General features: G+C 41.6%; 2 protein-coding genes across 2 annotated transcripts in view; one reads left to right on the top strand and one right to left on the bottom strand.

Moving 5' to 3' along the window:
• Nucleotides 1-239: 239 nt before the first annotated feature.
• dio1 (iodothyronine deiodinase 1) lies at nucleotides 240-2,957 on the bottom strand. Its single transcript, XM_083767059.1, has 4 exons — nucleotides 2,552-2,957; nucleotides 2,285-2,428; nucleotides 1,157-1,356; nucleotides 240-362 (listed from the first exon to the last, which is right to left on the bottom strand). The coding sequence occupies exons 1-4, from the start codon at nucleotides 2,886-2,888 to the stop codon at nucleotides 297-299; spliced, it is 747 nt and encodes a 248-aa protein (XP_083623185.1). The 5' UTR covers nucleotides 2,889-2,957; the 3' UTR covers nucleotides 240-296.
• A 1,416-nt stretch (nucleotides 2,958-4,373) lies between these two features.
• Nucleotides 4,374-26,187, top strand: part of glis1b (GLIS family zinc finger 1b) — a 104,089-nt gene continuing 82,275 nt past the window's right edge. Inside the window, exons 1-2 of the mRNA XM_083766645.1 lie at nucleotides 4,374-4,657; nucleotides 4,888-5,229. Coding sequence (XP_083622771.1) covers nucleotides 4,932-5,229 — 298 coding nt within the window. The 5' untranslated portion in view covers nucleotides 4,374-4,657; nucleotides 4,888-4,931. The remainder of the gene's footprint in view (nucleotides 4,658-4,887; nucleotides 5,230-26,187) is intronic.

Raw genomic sequence — 26,187 nt, 5'->3', positions numbered from 1 at the left:
TATGATATTGTTATTGTACTCCAGTGCATGCATCATTTAAAACATCATTGATTACCCAAAACTCTAACTGGACAGTCTCCACGTTTCACTTTATCTGGCTCCAGAGCATGTCAAGTTTCTTCTGTAGCCGTCACTAACAAACATGATCGCTCTGTCCAACCTCAAGAGTACAAACTTTGGGATTTTTTTGTGTGATCCCAAAGTTTGTACTCTTGAGGTTGGACAGAGCAATCATAGCGATATATATATATATATATATATTACATAACAAGTACAGCCAGACTTGTTCAGATTATCTACTTGATCTTCTCCAGGACCATACGCACCTCCATGGGACTATAGTTCCAGGGTCCCATACCACCCTAGTGAACACAGAAATAGAACAATACATGACTTAGACTTAGAGAAAGGGTCATAAGAAATTAATAACTAGTATTTAATAATCAACCAATGCGTTCATTTCACTGTGTAAAGGCACCAAGAAAGTAGGGATGCAATGAATGGGAAATTGTTTAACTCCTCAACTGTGCCGTATTAAAAAGCTCTGTAAGGGCGAGGTCGCTTCTCGCACTCTTATTGTCTTATTGGTTTTGTAGGCTATATCTTCATTGTCCTGTGGCATGGTATGCATGCAAAGGAGAAATCAATTCAAACTATGGCTCCATTCCAGAAATTCCATTCCAGAGCTGTGTTGTGTTCATTAAGGGCTGCTGTTAGCATGCTTGCATAACAACATGCACACCAGTAACCTCTTCAATATAACAGAATAGGCATTAGACTTTGGGTCTATAAAAGTTGGTTACATAACTCTTTGATAAGTATTTGTTCAACAGTTTGAGAAACACCTTAGGGATGTATACTTACTTAGCTGGCGAGTTCTCAGAAGTGCTGCTATATTTGCCAAGTACAATAAATGTGTTTTTTCTTTCTTTCTTTTTTCTGGGCTTTATTTTGTCCCAAATGGGAAATGAGGCTGCAGTAAGTCACAAAACACAGTAAAAGCTCACAAACAAAGAATATAAGACATAAAATGAACATTAGGACATAAGTTCAGAAAATAGCCAAGGAAGTTGGAACCTAGTGTAGCCTACTGAGTGTGCTAAACAGCTCACACAGCAGTAAAGCTGCTGTACTGACTGACATACAACGACCCTACCTTATAAATGACTTTCCCAGCCTGCAGCACATACAGCCTCTCAGGTACGGCACCATATTTCGTTGTGGTGATGTTGGTCATTTCATCCACTACCACTGGACACAGAGGATCCTTCTGGACCAGAATCTTAGCTGCAGACAGCCTCTCGTCCAGGCACTGGTGTTGGTTGATGTCAACATTGTTGGCAAAGACCCAACCATCTGAAAGCAATAAAGAATTAAGTGACCAGCATGACTGACTGCAGATTGACACCACAGCTAAAGCTTTGGAAAACCAGAAGCTTTGCTATGCGCTTGTTCAGGGGTTTAATCATAAACAATACTATCTCATGATAGCTAGCTACGTATATAATTATGACACACTGGAAAGGGCGTCAATGCATGTCATTTGATTTTACACAGCTGAAAGAAAACCATAACTTGTATGTGCTAGTTGGGATTTGAACCCCATGGTCTCCCACAGACGTAGCTTTTGTTTTAGAACTTGGTTCATGAATTAATCAGAGTTGAACAGACTTAGCCAGGGTTCACATGATCATGGCGAAACTTCTGCCTGTTTTTTGGGACTGCTACATTTACAGAGTAAACATGTACATAAACGTCCAGATTTTCAAATATAAAGTGCTTACCCCGGGGCCACAGATGTTAGACATTTCCTGGATCAGCTATTATATTAGCAACTATGCACCCTGTTTGAGAGGAATCACACCCGTGTGAAGTGAGGGGCGTTCTTAGCGGGCATGTAGCGTGAATTAAAATGTTGACTGGGTAAATTTGACCCCTCACTGTATTTTTTCCCCTTTTTACCTCCTATGATGATTTCCTGTTCATGGCTAAATATCCTATAAGTGTTTATTTGTAGCCTACGTCTCTACGTGTTATCATGATGAATTGAACATGGTGGTCCCTATTGTAAACAAGTGTAATGCTTTATGGTGTCGTCCTCTCTCCCACATTTAACAGTTTTGTATTGAGTTGTGCTTGAAATGTACTGTAATTCTCCAATCTGTTAATACATTCTTCAATCAAATCAATCAATGACAGTCATGTACGGGGCGAAGTTAATATGGACGTGGTGGACAGCAGGATATTTCAAAGGACAATGTTTGTGGTGTTCTATTTCACTCACCTGTCGAATGTGCTTCAATGATGTAAACTACAAGAAAGTCTGCCACGTCCCTGAAGTCACGGACGACTTGTTTGAACTCGTCCAGTTTGAACAGAAACGGGGGTCAGGTGCAACTTCCAAAACTCAACACCAACGGTCTGTTGCCTGCCAAAGGAAAACGAAAACGACACACATCGCACACTTCAATCAAATATCATCACCACTGTTGAATGTATTCCAAGTGCAATAGGGTAAATTAACAGATGATTTTATGGTGTAAAAACTCACCTTTCATGAAGTTGAAGATGGTTGATTTATCTCCCTCTAATGTCACAACAGGTGTGTTGGGGGCTTCTGCGCCCACAAAGGCCTCTTGGCCCAGATTGAGCCACAAGTGTCCTACCACCGTCTTGAAGCAGGTAAGGGAACCGAACGTCGGTCCCCAGTCTTCATACTTGAACTGTGGGTTATGGGCCATCGTGGTCCTTTCAGCTGCTTTAATGGTGATCTTCTTGGCTAGGCTGGGTGAAATGAAACGCAACATTGTCAGAACGCCGACATGCAGCATTCCAAAGAAGAGCATGCATATTGTGATCAGGAACACCCGCAGTTTTTGTACAATCATGTCTGCTGCATCAAAGTGAACTGCTGTCTGACTGTCACACGGTGCTCCACTGACCAGCACACCGACCACCACGCGTCGCTGGACTGATCTGCATGCACTCTGCACTGCAGCAGCGATAACCACCACAGATGTCCAACCTATTTCCGACGTGTGGAAACACTAGGACAACGCAATCCGTAGGTTTACCGTAATATTGGACATGTACGCACATACGTTTTGTAACTTTATTATAATGGCGTTTTACTTTGACTTAACTCGGGTTTGCCGTTGTCACTCGCATCATCGCATGCATGCTTATGAAAACGAAATCGGCACAGCAGGTAGGCCTATGTTAATGAGTTGATTAGCCCAGACAGGCTAGGCTATGTTATGTTGAGGATTAGAGGGAAAATGTAGAGTGAATTTTACCAGACTAAATACAATGCTAAATGCAGTCCACCTGACTCCACCACTAGATGGTGGTAGAGATTAGGCTACAGCCTACAGTAGACGAGTTGTGAAATTTTGCTCAACATAGTGTGGCTCTAATTTAGCGTTGGAAAGTGTATATAAAAATATAGGCTAGCTACATATTCGACACATTTTTATTGTAATTGGGCTACTTTTGAGGAATTGTAGTAGCCTATTTGAATAATATTCGTTTTACACCTAGTTTAATTCAGGTGAACTTGAATAGTTTTTTTCCCATTAATTCAACTGAAAACCCTCTGGCCTGTAAAATATCAGGTTCAATATAGCCTACAGGCTGCAGCCTATCCAACGATGTTCATAGGCCTGTACTGGATGAATGTATATTAATAACGATATCAAACATAGCCTATAGCCTGTACGCTATCACCCAGACCTAATGTGAAATAAATGTCATTGGCTACCAATGGCACATAAAAAAACAAACAAAAAAAACAGCGAAAACCTAAACTTACAAAAAGTAATCTCATTTTGTATTCTATTGGAGATTTTTAGGAGGCATATATAGGCTAATGCATATTGTATATTTCTTCCATAGTGGGATTTTTCTTTTTCTAAGCAATTTTAGTCTGTTTTATTTATTTATTATTCCAACTGTCGGAATGTCTATTTTTAAGGGTTTTAATAGGCTATGCCTACTTGTAGTAATTTGCTCGTCACTTAGCCTACCGTGCTTGACTATTGTGAACAGAACTCAATTAGTCTTTTTAGTTTTTACAGAGCATAGCCTATGAAGGCCTACATTTTATTTTCTTCTAATTCGTTGTCCTTGGAAATAGGCCTATACATGTCCAGAAACACTAGTTGTAGCATATAATCTGAAAATGTGGGCTATGAATTGTACCCCCCCTTCTCAATCGTAATTAGTTTGGCACCTGTCCACGAATTGCTGTTGCGCAAATTCAACATCTACACACGCTGACGCAGCGCTCCGTAGGTAGGCTACGGCATGCAGCCTGTCTCTGTGTGTAAAACGGATCCTCTCGATCGATATATTCACATCCTCCCATAATCCTATCCCGGCGGACACTGCCCTCATTGGAGAGGAAAGAAGTTATAGTTGAAATACTGCGAAGTCAGTCAGTGGACCTATCGGATGTCAATCAGAACCAGCCAGAGAGACGCGCGTCCTTTCGGGATGCTGCTGCATGGGACGACAGATACAACACAGCTGCTGATTATTATTACACTCAATGTTTTATTCATTTCCCTGGTCATTTGGAAAAGAATGCTGACGTACACACGTGTAGCGTACATTCATTCATCTTTTATTTTTCGGTGCTCGCTTATCGTTTCATAAGGTAGGCGATGTTTTCATGATGACATGTTTATTGATTTATTTTTATTATGTTATTATAGTTGTAGTAGCCTATTTCGATTTATGATGATGAATTAATCTGTGCGCAACTTCTACATTCCTGTCCATTTGCCAACATAGAAAAGCATTATATTTGTTGCAAACTAGCCTAGGCTAAGCCGATAGCAGTCTTTGTTTAAGATTTGTTTTCCCTTTTTTCCCCCTTATGTTCAGGTAATGTGAGCTGGACTTTCACACTCTTGAGAGCCGCGGTTTCAATGCAGAACTCCTCGGCACTGTTCGGGATGGTTAGTCACTGTCAGACCCCAACGTTCACAGACTTCACGGGCATGACGCTCTCAATGTACAGCAGCAAGACGGACATCTGTGCGAGACGCGTCGGGAACGATGGCTTTGGAGCCCAGAATTGCCGGAGCCCGCACCACAACCCGGCTCATATGCAATGTGCCAGTCCAAAGCGACCCGGCGCGTCCGAGGAGCGCTATGGGTCTCAAGAAAAACCGCATCTGACAGCCAAAACTCCACGCACATGCTTTTCTGTCACACCCGGGCAAGGTAAGCTGAACTTTCCACAAAATGCACAAAAAGTCACAATCAACTTAAGCAAGATCACTGATTTAGATATTGTATTGTGCTACTTGTGAATTCCTATGACCAAAATAGTAGCTGAATAGGAATATTTCATTCAATGTTGAATGTCATCTATTAGCACTTTATGCTGAGTGTTTATATTATGGAAAATCCTACAGTTGCTGTGGGAAACGGCTAAAATAAACCACTCAAACAGCAGTTGTTGAAGTGTGACCGATTTGGAGAAGGATCAGAATTTTGAGATTACTTTAGATGGAAATATAATCAGACCGTGATCTGAAATAATACTGACACTGGTCCAGATGGCTGCCTGGGAGCATAATTTTGCTGTCTTTTGATCCAGCGGTACTGTATATTTTGTTGACAGAATCCTGTTTGCCGTGGATTAGGCTATGGTTAATTAGACCCAGAAGTCACTTGGATGCTGGGACAATTCATAAATAACACAGCACAATCAAAGCCTTTGCAGCACAGGAAGACCATGTGTAGTGATACATGTGCAATATAAGTGCCAAATAAGTGTGCACTTCCTATGGGTGTCAACAGCACATGGCTGCATTTAACTTAAGGGGGAGTTCATTGTGATGTCAGCTTATTTAGAAGATGCACACTTGGTGTTAAGACCTCTCTGGTGGCCTTAATGGCTCTGACAGATTAAAATAATAATATATTACTTTAATAAATGCTTATTTTTATTTTCATTGTCAGTTCAGGCAATTAAGCTAAGGATTCTGCATGAGAAACACATTTTGTTTCTTTAGTGAAATCTCCCCGTTGATGGCTAGTTGTAGGACATGCCAAAAAGCATCTTTGACACCCGCTCATCAATAACTGCGTAAACGTAAAAACAACAATTACATAGCTGAAATAAACACTGGCAACATCCACAAGTGGTGTGGAAACAAGATCCACTGCTTGGGTGTATGCCTGTCTTGTGTGGAAGCCTATACTCCATCCTGTTTAGACAGCATGTTGTTGTGAACGGGTGGACGGACGTAATTACTGGCCCATCCTAAATTATGATTAGACAGAAGAACTGACTTTTATATTAGCAATCATCCTCACAGCAAGAAGAGGATCAACGGATTTGATTATTGTTTCTTCTGACTAAACGCAAAACATGTGGCTGCCGAATGTGCGTCTGCATTTATGAGTTTTCTTGGAGCACAATTGTGCCCTCAGAACCCCCCGTCCCAGCATCCCCCAAACCAGAATGAATCGTCTCATTGTCTTTGGGATAAGTCTTTTGAACTTGCTCCGTAAATTGTGGGAAAGCGTGTTATGCCTTTGTGAATTTATGTTGTGTACGTTAATATTGAAACAGTTTGTTTTACAGTTCCCTTCTGTCAGAAACAGTGTCAGAAAGACATGCATAATTGTTCATATTTTATCTTTTACAATCATAATTGCTGTGGCAATATCAATTTGAGTAATTTGATCATTGTGAATGTTATTTGTGAATGTTTTTGTTCTACTGTAGAACAAAAACATTCATGAATACCATTCTCTCTCTCTCACACACACACACACACACACACACACACACACACACACACACACACACACACACACACACACACACACACACGCACACACACACATTGGTTGAAATATTTAATATTTATTAACATTTTGCAGAATTACAGTATATTTCAAGCACAACTCAATACAAAGAATGTTAACTGTGAGTGGACGACCCAATAAAGCATTACACTTGTTTACAAGAGGGTCCACCTTGTTCAATTCATCAAAACATTTAGAGACGTACAAATAGACACTTCTATATAGCCAAAGAACAGAACAGGAATTCATCATAAATGAGGTAAAAAGGGAAAAGAAACATATATTATACAGTGAGGGGAACACTTTCATATTCTCCATGAAGTACGTAATTTTAGTATTATTTTTAAAATTTATAGTTTAGCTTACCTGGTAACATTAGTAGCCTATATTGCAAATCAAATGCAACAATAACAAATGTGTTGTTTGGTTTGGTCAAATATGTAGGCTACTGCTAATATATTACCTCTGTCGCCCCTGTAATTGCACAGTATATGATGTTTGCCAGGTCACAGTGTATTTTGGTTGAGTCTGGATTACAAAAACTATCACTGGACTCATCAGGTTTGTGTATCATGCTTCATTTCAGAGAGATTATGTTTCAAACTCGTCTGTGGGGACAGAACTGGAGTTCAAACTGCATTCTCCAGCACTACTTTACATTCATACTGAAAAGGATTTATTTAAAAATAACAGACTCTAATATTTGTTCTGGCGGATATAGGACAATGGATGGAGAACATATTACCTCAAATCAAATGTATTAACGTTGACCTCTCTGCCGTTGCAAAATCGGAAACTTTATCCAGTGATAACTGCTAGTGAGAGGCAGATTTGTATCTGTTGCGCTGAGGATAGTAGTAGTGAGTGACGCATGGCAAATCATCATCAAGCATGATTCCTTCACTTCTTAATTTACCATGGGGACTGTAAACAATCTGATAGCAAGGATATAGTCATGACTGACATGATTTCCAATAGAGAGAGCGAGTGTGCACGCGTTTGTGTGTGTGTGTGTGTGTGTGTGTGTGTGTGTGTGCGTGCGTGCGTGCGTGCATGCACGCACGTGCATGTGTGTGTAAGTAAGAGATTATGGTGTTTGTGTGTATGAGTTGATGGAGTGAGTGACTAGATGATTAATGTAGTACTAGTGATCGCTAGTAATCAGTGAGTTGGAGTGGAGGAGAGGACTCAAGTTCTTCACTGAAGTGCATCGAGATAGAGCAGGATCCTGTCTCTGTTCAAAAATCTTTTAACACTGATTCCCCAATCTTTTTGTTTGGGGAAAACGGATATGATAGGCCAAAAATAGCACTACATACAGTTGAAGCTATATAGCTTGCCGATATTGACAAAATCACATGATATTTTTGACCAAAAAACTTGATATTGAAATGATATTATTGTGATGACACTGTAGATGTCTTAAGTTCAACAGCTTGAGCTTTTTACTATTATATTGTATAATAAAACCAGGCAAAAGCAATCCCAGATCATTATCTCTTATCACAATATCAATATAATATCGATATATTTCCTGGCTCTTTTCTGAAACCATTACATTTTACATCCTCGGCTCATAATGTGCCATCTGTTCAGGGATATGTTCCAATCACTTACGTAAATTAATTTACTATTAAGTCTGTATCCTGGCCTTTTGTGTTTGTTTGTGAGATATTTGCCCCCCCTGGTGGCCGCGGGGGGTACTGCGCCCGGTGCGTTTTTAATTCACTAATAAATTCATATTCATAATTAATGTGTCAAATCGAAAAAAGTGCTCCGTTACGCCCTCCATATTCATATGGTCAATGCCTGTGTGAAAAGTGGGAGCGATTGGTGCAGGCAATGAGGAGATAAGTGTTTGTTTCTGACAGACACACACACACACGGACAGACATTGTTAGAATTATAGTATGATGATGACTATTCATTGATTTTGTTCAGTGAGACTTTTTCACAGTGAAGTGACGTTGCGCCATGTGTTTAGGTTTGGAAACTCCGTCCTCTATGCACTGTTGCTCTTAGTGAAAGCCAATAGTGGTTGATCATCTTTACACTATGAGCCCACTGTACTATAAATATCAGTGCCCACCAGCAATGAAAATATTTAACTTGCAAAGAAAAACACTTTACCCACTCGAAAAAGAATATCACGTTTGAATGGAGTGTGTACTCTAGTATCATTTGATACCGTACTAAAGTTTCTTCTGGCTGGGACTGTCTGGCGAGTAGTCTATGAGCTTATTTGAGGAAAATGTTTGAATTAGAGGAGTGTGCTGGAGTCCCACACTCTGTTTCTCTGATAAATTCAGAGGCGCGTGTGTGTGTGTGTGTGTGTGTGTGTGTGTGTGTGTGTGTGTGTGTGTGTGTGTGTGTGTGTGTGCGTGTGCGTGTGTGCGTGCGCGCGTGCGTGCGTGTTGATTCAGCCTGTGAAAAGATGAGTAATGGACTCAAGAGTGAGTCCTTATGGCTACTAGTAACATGTCTTTTGTTACTTCCTGTAGTTCTTTGCAAGTGCTGCATGAATGCTGTACATATATCCATACACACACACACAGAGAAGAGCAAACACGCGTACAGAATGCACACACTTCGGCCATTGTGCGTTGGCATTGGCAACCATGTTGAATTCTCTAAAAGTGACTTATTTCCTATGTTTTCCCCAACAGTATTTGTAGACGTCAGCCTGCGGGGTGATAATCTGACCATTATGAGAAACAACCAAACATTACTGCCCGCTTTAAGGCACTATGTGTCAAAAGTGTTTAACGACCACTTGCCAGTAGCTTGTGATTACTTTTGGTTGTATGTGCTTATACAAGCACATTAAATGGATTTGGAGAGGTTGGCTTGCTCCTTGAAGTTCTTCTGTGAGTTTAGTTGTCTCCACCAGGCCAAAGACTATGTTTTTGCCCCCGTCCGTCCATGTGTTAGTTAGTCCATGTGTGTGTCTGTCTGTGTGCAGCTAATTTACGGCATGTTAAAACGGGGAATGCAAAAATGTTCACATTGGCCCTTATATCGCCACACATCGTAATGTGTACACATTACCTCTATAGTCATGTGATCAAGTAGGATCTCTCCGATTTTTCATATTCCATCCTGATTGGCCATTTTGAACAAAATGCCTCAAATCATGAACACAGTGTTTGATTGCAACAAAACTTTGCACGCACATTCCCACTAGGCGAAGGAAGAAATGGCACCCTACATTTTTTAAATCAGTGCCATGGTGGCACTATAATGGGCAAATTTACATTTTGCATGCCCAAAATTAATACGGCAAGTTGAATGTGGTTAAAGCCGAGAAGGTTCAGAAAAGGAGGAATCATTCACTTGATATGGAAAAAAGGCTTGAAATTGTTGCTCTCTAATTATGGAAATATGTTCACGTCATATTTTGTTAGGTTGGGGTGGCATTTCATTAACTTAATAGCAAAAGGGCTGTCGTGTGAATGGGCTTTTATCTGACCCAGTTAAATGGACACTGCCTTTTCAATAACTGGAACGCCTTCATTGGCATGAAGTCTCACATAATCTTTTGCAGTATATACTTTTATTTGCTAGGTACATTATTAGACAAGATCAAGTTTCTGAAATGTAAAATGTGCTGTAATGTTTCCATTGATCCAAAGTTGATGAATGTGGCCAATTTAGAGTAATCATCTCTGAGCATGTATAGTTTTTTTTCTTCTCTAAGAGGCATAATGATATATTTTACCATACAAACCACATACCATTTCCCCAGTTGAGTTTTACCTTTGTATGAGGGACGAGGGTGAGCTCTCAGAATATGGAACCTAAGTTGGAAAGTATTGTATTAGATTTTCATATGTCCTCCTCACAGTAATGGAAATCTGAAAACTTGGGGGTCGATTTAGGACTTCTATTTTACTTACTTCTATATTACTAATCTAATTACAGTATTATGATCTGGGGGCGTGTAGTATGTCATATTGCAATTTTGGGCATGTTAAGAAGCGCTTTTGACACCCCGCGGAGTGCGCAAAACGGCCTTGAATTAGTCATGGGTGTGTTTAAGGCGTGTTTGAGACGTACCCAATCAACATGTCCGTACTATTCTCTTTACCAGTCAGCTGATGTCACATACGGAATGCGCACTTTGGGGATCGTGGTATGACATTTCTTCAGGCTGGCACCATAGAAGACATGACATGCATGCCTTTGTCACATTTGGGTTAATTATTCCTATTGCACTGCATGCTGTCACCTTTATGCCTCAAAAGAACAGACCCACCTTTCAGATCGGAATGGAATTGCGAGTAGATATAGCAGCATATTGGCAAACCATGCGTAATTAATTAATTCGATAACGATAGAACCATGTACCATACAGCGAATGAAAGCAAGATTCCTAAGGAATATGGAGATTTTTACATTTAATAAAACGGTTGAGAAATGAGAGAACCATGAGTGTTTATAGGCTAATATCAACGTTTTTTTATGAAAGACCAAACGGGCTGTGAACTTGAAGAGCTCAATCACCATCCCGACACGGAAGAAATATAGCCTATAGTGCATGCATGTATATGCACTGTTGCACTTGCACACAGTAGCCTACACACGCTCTTTATTTGTTTCTATTGAAAAACACCAGTAAAATAACGTTTATTATATTTTATTTCATTCAAGTCACGACGAAGGAATGAGTTGAATGCGTGCTGCGTAATGCTGTGGCCCCGATGGTATGGTCTTCGCTGAGTTCGCTCGTAGCATTTTATTGAAGAAGACTTGAATCGGGTGTGATACAGCATATGAAAGCACATTTCCCACGGATTATGGAGATGTTTTCATTTATTTTTAAGGTTGAGAAATGAAAGAATTATGGCCGTTTCTAATCTCAACATTTTTTTTAAAAAGACGCAAAACTGCCATGTCTCATAGAAACAAGTAAATAGGTCTATAAAAATAAGCGCATATAACAGGGGTCTGTAACCTATTTTAAATGAAGTGCCATGTTTTTATTTTCTAAATAGTGAGTCTGCCATATCCAGATTAATTTGAATGACACCACATTAAAATAAAAAAACATATTTTGATTGTCCACAAATATAAAGTTCTTCCTTCTTTTTAAATATGTTCTTGCACATTGTTATAATGATCATTATATATCCCCCTGCAGTCAGAGTTCATAGTTTTAATGAATGAATGTGATGCATTGTGAGCTGGTATAGATCTGCTATTTTCAAAAGTAATCTTTTTATTTAATTTTTGGATTAGCTGTCCTTAGTTGGGCAAATGCATTCATCTGGGGATCCTTGACATGGGAATGTGCTGTGTGAGGATCACTGGTTTAAACAACATTAGGAGAAAAGCCCAAATAACCACTTTAGAAACAAGAAAAACAACCACACAGAAAGCAACTTTACAGAAAAATAAGCCGCTTATAATAAACAGACATGGCAACACTCTACCAGCTTCCCAGAGCCGCTCAAGTGTCAAATCAAACAGTGCTTTTTGCGTTTATGAGGTGGTCAGACCCACGTCTAATCGTTATGCGCTGAGTGTCTTTAGGTCAAGGGGCTTAATAGCAAATTGCGCAAAGCGAAAATAATTAACATATGGATACTCCCACAATGCTAAAATATTCAGGACCGCGGTAAGCCATAATGTGTGTGCGTTCAACACGGGTCAGTGCGTTCAACACGGGCCGATATGCCTTTCATAATACGAATGTGCGCAGAGCGAGGCCAATTTATGTATTTCCATTGGTAAAACGCACCTTCAAAATCTACCCATATATGTTTAAAGACATTTAAAGGCACTTTTGACTCTTGAAGACTTGTCTTCAATCTTCAAGTCAAGGTCTTCCAGAGCATATGTCAACCTCAAGGCATATGCCAAATCAGGCCCGTGAATGATTTATCTCTGGCCCGCGGGATGATATTTATTTACTATTAGAACTGGCCCGCTGGTATATTGCTTGCACCACCATAATACTACCAGTAAGACGCCTGAGGGCAAGAAGCGACCTCGCACTAAGGGGCGAGATCCCGTGCACTGGCCATGGAGCGTGATTTGAGTGTACAGGGTTTGATGAAGTCAGATCAACATATGGAATGTCAGAACAGGTCAGCTCCATATATGGAGAAGGAGGGGGCAGCGTTTGGATGTTGAAGGATCAACATATGGAATGTCAGAACAGACTTTGACATATCCATACACTAATATTGGCATCAGGGATCTCCATATATTAATTAATTGCGACAGCACACACACACACACACACACACACACACACACACACACACACTCATACACACAGTGCCAACAATTCTGGGCTTAACAGCTCATCTATGCACACCTCTATATTGCTGTGTATGTCTAGGTTTATTATGGAGCTACACTATTAATGGAATTGTGTGTGTGTGTGTGTGTGTGTGTGTGTGTGTGTGTGTGTGTGTGTGTGTGTGTGTGTGTGTGTTACACCTGCAAATCTTTTTAAGTATAGCCTATCTAACGAGCACCGATAGTGACATTCTTTTGACTCTATGTCGACTAGTTTCTCACCGCTCGCCAAATTCCCACGAGGCCGAGCTGGAGCCTCAGCCCACGTCGTTTTGTGTCCTGCATGAGCTCAGCCGTGAGGCATGACTAAATGCGAGGGTGCTGCCTGGGGTGGGTGCTGCAGGGTGTAATGTTTGCAGCATGTTCCATTGATTCATAAAGCCCAGCAACCCGATGATGATTCCACAGCGGTATTCCCGTAAAACCTCAGTCTGGAGTCTGAGGAGATGAAGAGGGAATGCTGGGTAATGGAATGAGAGCGCTTCCTGAGTCACAGCCACTAGAGAGAACGAGAGCAGTCCTGATTTGGCAGCTGCTTTGGCTGAATCATCTCAATCAAACCGGGCATGGAATTCTCTCATGACGTTTATGGAAATAAAGGATTAGTGGGAGTGGGTGAAGACCTAAGTGTGTTGCATCAGGTTAGCTGACTTGTCCTTCAAAGAGATGGAAGGAGAGCTATTTACAGTATGCGAGGTAATAGGGTGACTCAGCATTTCTGACTGAACATCTTCTGAAGTGGTCCCCTGCAAAGTGGATCTACTCTACACATACAATGTTCATATGTGTGCTGTACTGTATGTAAGTGCACATTCACATCGCAAAGACAAGTGCACACACTCATGCACACGGAACCTTTAAATTGCATTATTGTATACGGTGTGTGTGTGTGTGTGTGTGTGTGTGTGTGTGTGTGTGTGTGTGTGTGTGTGTGTGTGTGTGTGCGTGCGTGTGCGAGATATAGAGAGAGAGCTTTAAATTGTGGATTCCTTGCCGTCTGCCTCCAGCTTCTTACTGAATGCTAGCGAGGTCAGACATTCTCATTCTTTGTGACCAGTGTGGTATGATTATGGCATCTCGCTGTAACCAAAGGCATTCTAACTTTCAAGAGATTGAACTCTATGCCAATAAATCCCAAACAGCCACACAGCAGGATAAAAAAAAAAGATCTGGTTTGAATGAATGTCAAAATATCTCTGTAATACCAGAGGAAATGTGTTCTGGGCCTCAGTCTAATAGAGACTGGTTCTCAGTGCTGGTTCTCAGAATGATATGTCATCATAAAAGTGTATTTTTAGCCCCAAACCTAAACATAGTCTATTACCCTCATGCAATGTTTGTTTGTTAGATTGGCTGGTGATTGAATTCCCTGGTTGTGTGAAATTACTCTTTTGTAATAATCTCTCTATACCTCTCTTGTTATTAATTCTGTCTTTTCCTACCTGACTCTCTGCTTATTTCTTGCTCTTTCTACCACTGCCCCACCATCCTCTCTCTCTGTCAGTCTCTCACACACACACGCACGCGCATGCACGCACACACACACACACACACACACACACACACACCCCCCTGTCTCTGTACCTTTCTTGCACTCTCACCGTGTTTGCCAGGAGAGGCATGCCACTGCTAACCGCACGTCCATAGAGTCCGTATTACTCATGCATTTTCAGACAGCGGCCGACTGCTCTCGTAGACCTCTTCGCTGTATGACTGAGCGCACGGGTGGGTCTGTGATTTACATCTCGGCTGTGCCACTTGCTGTTCTTGGCTCAGCACTCATGGCTTCATCAAAGAAAAATCCGTTCCTCACTCACTGCGGCAGCTTAGAGCAACGTTTGTCCACCCGCTGCTGCACTGCGCTGCGCTGTGCTTGTCTGTCTGTCTGTCTGTCTGTCTGTCTGTGCTGGCACACACAGAGGAGCAGGGCCAAGCGGCTGACTGGCAACTCACAGCTGCCAACTTAGCTGGAGAGAAAGACATACAGTATAGGCAGGAGGGGAGGGGTGCAAGAAGGGAGACAGAGGCAAAGAACTAGGGAGGAAGGGTGAGGAAAATGGAGAGGCAGAGTAGCAAGGGAGTTAGAGAGACAGTGGCAGAGAGAAGATGGATTTGTGCTGCATGCCTTGGCTGCCCTTTAAATGGTCTACGTTTACAGTATATAGTAAATATAATAGTAAAGTATATAGGAAATATTTTCCCCAAAGCACTTTACAATGTATGCGTTTAACATTCACAGAGTAGGAGGCAGCCATGAGAGGCACCAAACTGCTTGTCAAAAAAGCGTTTTGTGTTGTGCGCAAGGACACTTCGACATCCTTTCCCCAGACAACTGCTCCCCTCTGAGCTATGATGCCCCAAGAATAGCTTACTGAGACTGTGTGAGTGTTCTTTTGGTCACCTGAGTCGATGATGATGAGTCGTCTGCTTCTGCTTTTCCACTAGAGAAGAATAATATGCCTCTGTCAGCACATGCTTTCTTACTGTGCTCATCGCTTTAGCTGTGATGCTGATGTGAGTAACATCCACAGCAGGCAGCAGTTGCTGAGTGCATACCACATTGTGCTTTTTAAACCACTCAACAGTGAAAAATATAGCAATTTCTTTTGAACCTTACTACCCAGTACCCAGGCACACAGGCGTGCTATAATACAACTGTCTGAAACCTTTCTTCTATTTTTGTATGTTTTTTTTAATTAAATCTTTTACAAGACTGGACATTTTCAGGGACCAATCAGCCAGCCAATCAAACGTTGGCTTCGTCCGAGTGGTCAAAAACAAAATGGGCAAGCATGATGCGATCCGAGGCTGCCATTTTATGCCTTCATTAGAGCTTAGCAGAGAGCAGCCAAAAAGCTTGATTTTTATCCTCTCTGTTGTTCACTGTACATTTCTGCCAGTGAGCTGCCACGGGGCAGTGCCCAGCCAGCTCACCATGCCATTGGCTGGCGCCTTCCCCGAGGACTATGAAAAACATTATAAAGTCTAATAGTGCAGTTTATATATTTTATTAGTGCTTGTTAATAAAAGCTTGAGCGTTCTGGAAGAATTAGCTATTCTCTGGTCATGTGCACCGTTCCCTGGCCCTGGTGCTATATTAAATTACATTCTGCTGCTTAAGCAGTGCTAATAACTGCACTATAGCGAGGCACTGAATTATGTTTGTTTGGAGAAAAAGCACTTTGCTTTCACAACGGCCATGAATGATGAGGCCATCATACATCATAAATCGGGAGAATGAGAAATTGTACTTAACTACTTCTATACTACCTTGGATTTAAACATTCACATTTGCCTTTATCAGATATGGAGTTGTCTGGGTTATTGTCCTATAGATATACAGCCAAGTTCCTGTGATTCAGCTAAAAATAAAATATACATTCTTTATTTGCTGGCAAACAAATCCTCAACTCTGTACTGTAGTTTTACTGTAGTTTTTTTCTCTCTTTTTTTGTGCTTCTTTCTACTGACAAGTGACATCATCCAACTCACTTTAACCACCCAAGGCCTATATACTTTAGTCATTATGACAAAATGTAAAAAAAAAAAAATGCTGTAATGTGACGTGTTACAAGCTTGTTGATTTATTTTACGTTTTTTAATTATTTTAAATTATTGTGACTATTTGGCCTATATACACACAAAATAGGGAAGCCGGGTTTAAAGTGGTTAAAGGTTAATTATAATGGTGTACAGTTACAGTATGTTGTACAGTTACAGTATGTTGGAGAAAAGTTGCAATTCACTTTGCAGTCCCACCGCAGACTGTGGACAACACTCTCCATACTGTATGCTGCAGTGGTGGAAAAAGTACTACATTACAGTAAGAGTAAAAGTACAAAAGTATTAGATTAAAAATGTACTTAAAGTATCAAAAGTACTCATTATGAGGTATGTCCCATTTCGTGGTGCAATGCATTGTGAGCTTGTAGATCCTCTATTTTCAAATGGTCGAAATGTATAGGGCTGAAGTGGTTAATAATAATCAAAATCTACAAAGTAACTAAAGTTTTCAAATAAATGTAGTGGAGTAAAAGTACAATATTTGGATACAAGATGTAGTGGAGTAGAAGTAAAAGTATTGGAAATCTGAAATACAGTGAGTACAAATACCTCAAAATTGTACTTAAGTACAGTACTTGAGTACATGTGCTTGGTTAATTTCCACCACTGCCATGCTGGGAGGAGGAAGTGGAGAATTGTGAGGAAGTGACTGAGGCCAGTACCATGTTCAGGTTAATTTGTGCAGTAGTTTATGCTGCTGGGAGCCGGGAGCCCGGCCAGGCTGACTCTGGATGTTAATAAAGTTTTAAGGCTCCATGCCAGTGCTATGATCTCCTAAAATCCTCAGGGTTATTTTTACAGACTTCACTTATATTTGGAGGGAGAGGCCGATGTTCGGTGGACTAATATCAGAGAGCGGAGATGCTGGATGCGATAAAAAAGATACAATTTCCCACGACGTGATACCGTTACAGCACATGGATTTTCTCATTGTCTGAGGCTCAGAGTGGGAAAGTCTTCTCTCATATCGTCCATATGAGAACTGCAGATGCGGTATTGAAAGAGCAAACTGGTTGATGCCAATTTTCCTTCTTTTTTCATGCCGTGGCTCTGCACGAGTCTAGTCTATAAGAGGGTCTGTCTGTCATCATATACATCATAGAGGATGACCACATGAAGTACGAGATTTTACTTACATTGTAGATTGTAGATTGTAGATTGTACTTACATTTTATTTGGATCCCGAGGCCGAGATTCATGTGAATCGATTTGAGTTTTTGCTTTGTGTGTCTGTGTGTACCACGGAATGTGATGATTTGATTGGCTGTATGTGATGATATATGACAATGTATGATGATAAAAGAGCCCCATACTTCACACAAGTGTGGTTTGCAGAGGACAGACAATCCCTTACAGCTTTCCCTCACTGCACACTTCTACTGTTGACCTTTGAGCTGCTCTGCTCGAGGCACTCCAGTGCACCTTGAGAGTAGTGGGTTGCACAAGTCACTAAGTTGCTCACAGAGTTGCCAGATACGCACTCAGCTGTATTGCCTTGCACCTTGAGAGCAGCTGCTGCTCTCAATGTGCCCTTAAACATTAATTAGACATTAATTTCCCCACTGTTATTTTCTAAGAGTATAAAGACCAGCAATCTTCCAGTCACAAGCCCATCTCTGTGACCTCTAGGCCAGGGGTTCCCAAATACTTTCACCTCAAGACCCAAAAGAAAAATCTCCCCAGGACCCAAACAAAAAAATATCAAATACATCCTGAATTAAGCCCTATTTCAAAAGTAGTGGATTTAGACGATCTACAAGCTCACACAGGGTCACAATGCTTCATGCTACTGCTCCTTCAGCTCCTGTATTTTGTGTCCGTCAGATGTTATTCAAATGTCTGTGCTTAGCAGTCTATGACAGCGCCGTCCTGGCTGTCCAATTGTTTGGAACCAAAATAATGACTGAGGATGACTTTGGCTCGAAGCTGCCGTGCCGATGTCGTTCGCTGTCTTTCCTGCCAGAGAGACGTCAAGTCGATTTCATCCTCTGGGCCTGAAAACTACATCCCACAAATGAAGCCGATCCCTTTGTCCAGAAGTTTTCCACTCCTGGAAGCAGCAGAGGCATCTATCATATACTCCCAATTGCCGTGTTATCACAGGGGCTTTCTGGACAATCTGTCTGTTTTTCATTCTCTACACTGGTTGTTTCTTGAATGTCTGTTTTACTTGACGCACTCATCCATCTATTGGCAGCATCATCCTACTACAGTAGCATCTTGAATGTGTAAATACTTGGGTTGTAATATCAATGTCAATCAGAGCCCAAATGATACTGGGTTATTGGGGCCGATACTGATATTAGGGTCACATTGTTTGAGGGGTGCTAAACATCTGGCTTTCAGACATGATGTCACGTGGCAGCCACATCTATGGACTTTTAATGTTTGTCTTAGTCATGCTCTCCAAAAAAACAGACCCTCACTCGTGACGTCATGTGGCAGCCACAGTGGGCGCCCCTCACTTCACACTAGTGTGATGTTTGAGGGGTGCTATCCCCTCCTATGTCCAGCTTTGAGGGTATGTGTAAATGCAAACATTGTGTAAACACAAACATTGAAGACGAAGGTGAGGACGCAAATTGTGGTTGGCCGGAATGAGATGATGTATGGTGATGTATGATGATAAATTATGATAAAAGCCCCCCTCACTTCGCAAGGGTGTGATTTTTCTTTTTCTTTAAAACATTTTTACAATGATCGCTCCTCAAATGTGTTTACCAAATTGAGACAGGATATTTTACAGTTGATCTACAAGCTCACAGCGTGACGTGTTGTAAGGCTGTAGATTCATTAGCCTAGTAGTTATTTTAAGATGAAAGAGTATTTGAATTGATCAGACTAGCAATAGAATACAAGTTTAGAAGCATCTTCCAGAAACATGAATATTCTCAAATGTCATAAAAGCAGCCGGCCTAAAACATCATCACATTTTCAGTCTTGATATTTTATTTTGCTTTATTCCATGGATACAATGTGTCTGTGATAGCCAATATACAGTATAGGCCAATATCAGACGATATTATCGGCCAACCGATCAATCGGAATGCAGCGTAAAGGGCATGGAGCCATTTCTTTCCCCCCTGTACAATCTCTTCTGTACAAACTGTTGTTCTTTGATTTACAGTTGAGCGCTTTATCCTCGTTTAAACCTAGACTCCTATGGAGCATCGTACAGTACAATATGTGCTCTTTAAACAGATCCACATGATTTTAAATAATCTGTCACCCCCAGTATGCACCTCTTCATTAACATGGTTTAAGTCCCCCATAAGACCCAGAAGTCGGCTTCTATAAAACACGCCTTAATACAAACATCATGTTGGACACATAGGATCTCTAAGGGGGTTGCTGTTGGCAGTAGTTGCCGCACCGGGCTTGTGTGTGTGTGTGTGTGTGTGTGTGTGTGTGTGTCTGTGTGTGTCTGTCTGTGTGTGTGTGTGTGTGTGTGTGTGTGTGTGTGCGTGCGTGCGTGCGTGCGCGCGCGCAACATTTATTGGGGCAAAGTTGAGAGGATAAGATAGACAGGTTCATGAACACAGAACATACTCTCAGAGAGCATAGCCAAGCCCTACTGTCAAGGAGTGTGTGTGCGCGTGCGCATACACAAAGCTCCCAGAGATTCACTTGTTTGAATGATATCTGCAAACCATGTGTGTGCACTGTGCAGGCCCATGTACCGTATGTCTATATAGCGCATCTGCACACACGTCTGTCAGTGCATTAAACATAGTCAGGAGCAGAATTTATGTCGACGTTCCAAAGCATGAATCCATTTGTGAGAGAGTAGATGAGGGTGGGTTGGCTCCAGCAAAAATGGAACGCAAAAAAAAGAAATGGTGCTTAAAGTGAATCGTGGCATTTCATTATCATCACTGGCTTGACATTTACAACCTTTTACTCTGCTCTGTACTCAGCCTTTACAACAGTATACAGTACACAGAAAATAGCACATCTACAAGTTCACAACGCGTCACAGCACAATGTGTTGTGAGCCTGTAGATCTATTTCCAGTATATTTCGGCTCTTGGGGGACTTATTCCTGTATGAGTCAGACATAAGTCCCCCAATAGCATGCAGCTTCGTTCACTGTATCCAGAATGCTGAGATTCTACGATCCACCCACTCGGACTGGACACTTTGGGCTCACGTGGCTCTCATTTAAACCTTCACACAACTGGAAACATTATTAAAGACCACTCTGAGCATTTGATGAGAATATTTTTGAGAAACGTCTGGGTATTTCCTTCCCAGTAAGTGTTCCTCGCTGATGCTGAGTCATAGGTTTGGTGGGACACATGGAGCGAAGGTGGGAGGGGCAGGGGGCGGGGGGATGAGAGGGGCACTGAAGAGCAGAGGAGATACTGTAGGAAGAGAGGACGTTTTTTTTTCTTTCTCTGCTCTGTGCTCTCTCTGATACTGTTTTGCTAACTTTTGCCCTTAAATAGCCAGATCACAGTTCTCGTTGACTAATACCAATATAAAAAAAAAGATTAATCAGGGCCTTTGAGCTTGTATCGACAGTGATCTAACAGTCGAATATTTGAACGTTGAATTGAAACCGTCGCAGCCCTGACGGCCAGGTGCTGAATGCTTGGCTGCGAGAGATGCCGCCTCAGCCAGTTGGAAAATGCTTTGCAGAATTTATCTGCACTCTTTTCCCTTGACAAATTATTTTATTGTTCCCACACAGTTGGTTTTCATTTAAGCTTTTGGCTAATGATAGGAGCTGAGAGCATGTGCACTATTCGTGTTCCTGTATGCAGCGCACATACCCTGACTGTTCAAATCTGACATAATTCAATTAAAACGTGCAACAAAAGGCACACAGATGTAGGTAGAGAGCACACACATTTAGGGCACTCCTCGTAAAGGAATGGCTTGATTTATCAGTTAGAACATTGTGCTGAAAAATCATTGCTGTCCCTGTGCAACAAACTAGTCACAGGTAGCCTACTACCTGAAGGCATCCTAACTTCTCTAGAACTCCAGTCCCCCCCACCACCACCACCACCACCACCATGTCAGCCATCTGCCAGCACCACTCCAAAATCCAAAACCCTTAATCACATTACGATGCCGTGTGTCATGTGCTCTAACTAGTAGACAGGCTGTGTGACTGCTGTAGATGGATGTGAGAGATAGGGTGGAAGTTCCTCGCCCCCGTGTTCGCCCCGTGCTCTTGCACTCTCCCTGACCTGAGCTCACTACACCGGGACCGGGCCGCTAATCTTTTACAAATGCTGGGAGTCTCCACAGCCTGCCCCTCTCTGAGACAGCTTAGTCAAAACAGCCCTCTGCTGCTCCTGAGTGCAACCTCAGCCTCCTCTAGTTTAATTCAAACACGGACTAACTAACAAATACCTGCTGCTTGTTCCGCAGCATTATGCGGGCCGGTGTGTTCAGGGACTCTCCATGGAGTTTGACAGCGTGTTTGCTGTTCAGTGTGGGGGAACACACTGCCTTACTGTGTTACAGGGGTTTACACAACTTGTTGGTAAGCTGATACAGGAGACATTGAAGGTCTGCTTAGATAGAAACACTGCACTGGTTTATAGGAAATGTACGGTATTTTGTTTTAGTTATTATCCATATTATTTTATTAGATTTTATTATATTACAGTGTGTGTTCATTGCAGTTATCCACTGCTACACTTTTGGATGTTTTAGTTAGCAATATAACATTTTGGATCAAATTATGATGTCTGCTAATGTGTTATAAAAGCCATAATACACACATAGCCAATCACAATATACCACAGCCTTGTGTGTATTATTGCTTGCACACTTTCAATCTAGTGGCCCTATTTTGGGCATGTTCAACATTCTTGCTACAGTAGGTCAGAATGCGTCACGAAGAAATGCATTGTCAGCTTGTAGATCAGCTATTCTCGGATAGCCAAAGTAAAAAATGGGTATAAAATAAGTGGTTAAGTATTGTAAATAAATACATATTGACACAATCAATACTTTAGAATAAACTGCTTTAACAAATCATCAAACCAAGCAAACAACAATACACACTGACAGCTCTAAACCACATTGCCAACATTTTAGATCCAATCTGCTATCAACATGACAGCTTGTGTGGAATTCCATGTGCATTACAATTCTGAATTCAATGGAACATCTAATTATCTAATAAGGTTACATCACCACAACTTCCCCCGAAGACTGACATTAATGAGGGCAACAAAACATTTTGGTGTAACATGCAAGCCTAGGTGATGACAGAAAGCTCTTTGTGTGTTTCTTCGGATCCATCATTGCCTCATTCTCCCATCAAAACCCCCGCCCACTCCCACGCCAGTCCTACAACCCTGCGGCCTTCCATCTTTCCTAAATTAAGCTCTTCAATTACCTCTCCGAGGGTGTTTCTCGTTGAAGAGGAGGACTCTGCCTCATCTCCTCCTGCATGCTCATTGTTTGCATGGCCTTAGCCACATCTTCAGAGCACGTTGGGCATCTAATGGACTCCATGCAGTTCATGTTCCTCCGTGAGCTCAGGCCTTTGTACACGGACCAGTTGGCATGCCCCAATGAGCTGAATAAAACATCACTGTTTATGCTGTCTCCTTTGAGACATTTAGGAACATTCCAAGTGTTTTTTGTGAAGCCTGAGCTATACTCGGTTGTGCATCGTGTTGCACACAGAATCTATACATCTACATCTATATGCTCACAATGTGTCGTGCTAGCAATGACTGACTAAAGACATGTTTGATGGGTCTGGAGCAGAATGTTTTGCAACAATTTCATGAATTAGTCTGGTCTTTGCAGTTTATTATTCAGATTCATTTTTCATGCATCTGTTGTGCGTTTGATTACCCTGATTCTCGTTATTGTATCTGTTTACACTGTAATGTCCTGGTGCTGGTATTATTGTTTTCTAGTGTAAACTGCCAGTGCCAGCATGTTATATGTTTTATATATATTTTTACTATTTGTAAATGTTTTAGAAAATTTGATACACTGGGAATAATACATCTTAAGATAGTTCTGCAATAACACAGTCATTGTTAAAAAAATAAAATACAATATAAATACGTAATCCTAAAAAAGTATACTGATAGCATCAAGGATGAGGACTTGTCTGAACTTACCACCTAATGATGGATGAATTATGAATTCCACAGCCAGAGCCATGTGCGGTATACTATTCCACCCTCACCACCACCACCACCCTCCTGAAAACCACAACTTAAGCAAAGGGAAGCAAGACCTTTTAGCTGTGTCCTTGATAGCATTGCCTATAAATCTACACACACCGTTTGCCCACAGCGCACACTTTTATAGGGCTGGGCCCATCGTTTGACATGAAAACATGGCTAATCTAGCCCGCTGTAAAGATGCCAGTCTTCTACAAGCCTCAAGAGCTCTGAGACGTGAAGTGAGTCCAGTTAGAGAGGCAGAGCATCGGTATATGTACACTGTGGCCTGCCAAGGTACACTCATTTAACAGCACAAAAAGACTCATACTGAGAACCCACCGCTTTTTTTCCCCTCCAATGTTTATGTTAGGGATGATGTAAAATAGCCAGAATTCATATTTCACATCAGATTCTCTTTTAAGATGGCTCCTCTCATTTTTTAACACGCAAGGAAACAAACATTTGCATTTCAAAGTTCCTCAAATAAAAATAAATGAAAAGCAAACCCTTTTATGGGTTTGGAGACTATATTGGAAAACAGGTCAGGGGCGAAATGAATATTTTTTATGGTTCGTAAAAGAGCTTCACAATGAGTGCCAGGTTATGTGAAAGGCTTGACACACGCTAAGGCCCAAAGCCCTTGGTGATTCCCTCCTCATTTAGCTATACTAAACTTTCTGGCCACTAGCAGACAAGCAACACAGATGGCATAGACTGAGTGATTCAAACGCAGAATGATTTCTTTATATCGACTCATTATCGTCTGATTAGGCCCCTTTTCACCAGAACTCGTTCCAGAAGCTCGGAATTGACATCTTTTGTGTTGCACATTCTTCACACCTGGATTGACATGATTGACTTAAAGCGTGATTTGTGCTTTGTCGTGTGGTGGAGTAACACCCCAAATGTATTCGATCTGCTATTTTAGGTGCAGGACCCATTCGTACGACTAAGTATAATGTAGCCATAATACTAGCTTAGAGTTGGGCGATATGAACAAAATCAAGATTCAGAAGTCACTATATATATTTTACCAAATACATCAATATTGATATTATGACGATAGTATTGTATTGTGGTGATCTGCGAGCCTCCTCCGAGCGGGGAAAACGGAAGTAGTTGAGTAGTAATCTCCGGCCCCCGGCCCTGCGCAAGCTATTTAACACTTGTGGCCAACAGGCCACAGTCATAGTGTTAAAATCAGATAAGACAACACATTTGCCATATCACGATATTAAAATATCCCAAATCACAAAGGACATCTAGTCTTATATATTAATATATTGCCCAGCGCTACATAATACTGTGTAATGCTGCTATTTTCCACTGCCACACACACCTGTTTGGGACATACTGTATGACTCTGCCAAGCACTAGAATGACCACGATCCTTTGGCCTACAGTGCATGGAAGCTAATGCACAGTACTGTACACATGTGGTGTGATAATAGCCTACTGTCTTTACTGTTTTGCATGACCCACTGCTGTGTATGTGTGGCTATTAGGTCATCCTGCCATGCATGCATATGCCTTCCTCAGCAGATGTACAGTACGCCTCTCTGCATCAAAGTCACACTGACCAACTCCTGTACTGTATTGTTCTTGGTGATTTTTACTCTAATGACCTTTGTGTTACATTGCATTTGGACTAACCCGTTAGTCCGACATTGTACAAAAAAAAAAAAAAAAAAAAGGTTTCACTGCTATTGTGACACAACTCGGCTACGGTTTCAGCCATATCCATTTGGCTAACTCAACAGAGGGGAGGGACGCAGTCGCAGCGAGAGCAGAAATCATAATAAAAGGAATCTTATTACAGCCATTAAACAAGAGAAGGGAAAACACAGGAGAGCTTTAAAGCCTGGACATCCAAATGCTTACACAGTGAGAATATATTCGCTCGTAAAGTTCTTTGATGGTGGCCCTGTCCATTCCAACGCGCTGGGGCCGCTGTCTGTGTAAATACCTGCGTATTGACCCCCCACGGTGTAAGATTGAATGTGTTTCCATAGGTGTCGCTCGGTAACGTTTCAGGGTTTTTACGGGGGCCCACAGTACCTCAATCCCCAGCACAACAGAGTCCCCTGAGTCATGCCATCATTTCTCAAGCGGTGATAGCCTACTATGGACGCTTCCTGAGGTTGCAGTGCATTGGGACGAGAGGACCAGAGGAGGAGATGGGGAGTGTAGGCCTGCCTCCTCTCTGTCCAGCTAGGAGAAGCTCTGTTTGATGTCAGATGATATATTTTAGGATGAACCATCCATCTCAGGTTACCCCGGGGCCTGTGTGTGTGTGTGTGTGTGTGTGTGTTGGGGGAGGGGAGGGGATGGGAGGGGA

This window comes from Protomyctophum parallelum, assembly GCF_964188405.1.
Source record: "Protomyctophum parallelum genome assembly, chromosome: 6".
NCBI lineage: Eukaryota > Metazoa > Chordata > Actinopteri > Myctophiformes > Myctophidae > Protomyctophum > Protomyctophum parallelum.
This window is presented reverse-complemented; position numbering and strand designations above follow the sequence as displayed.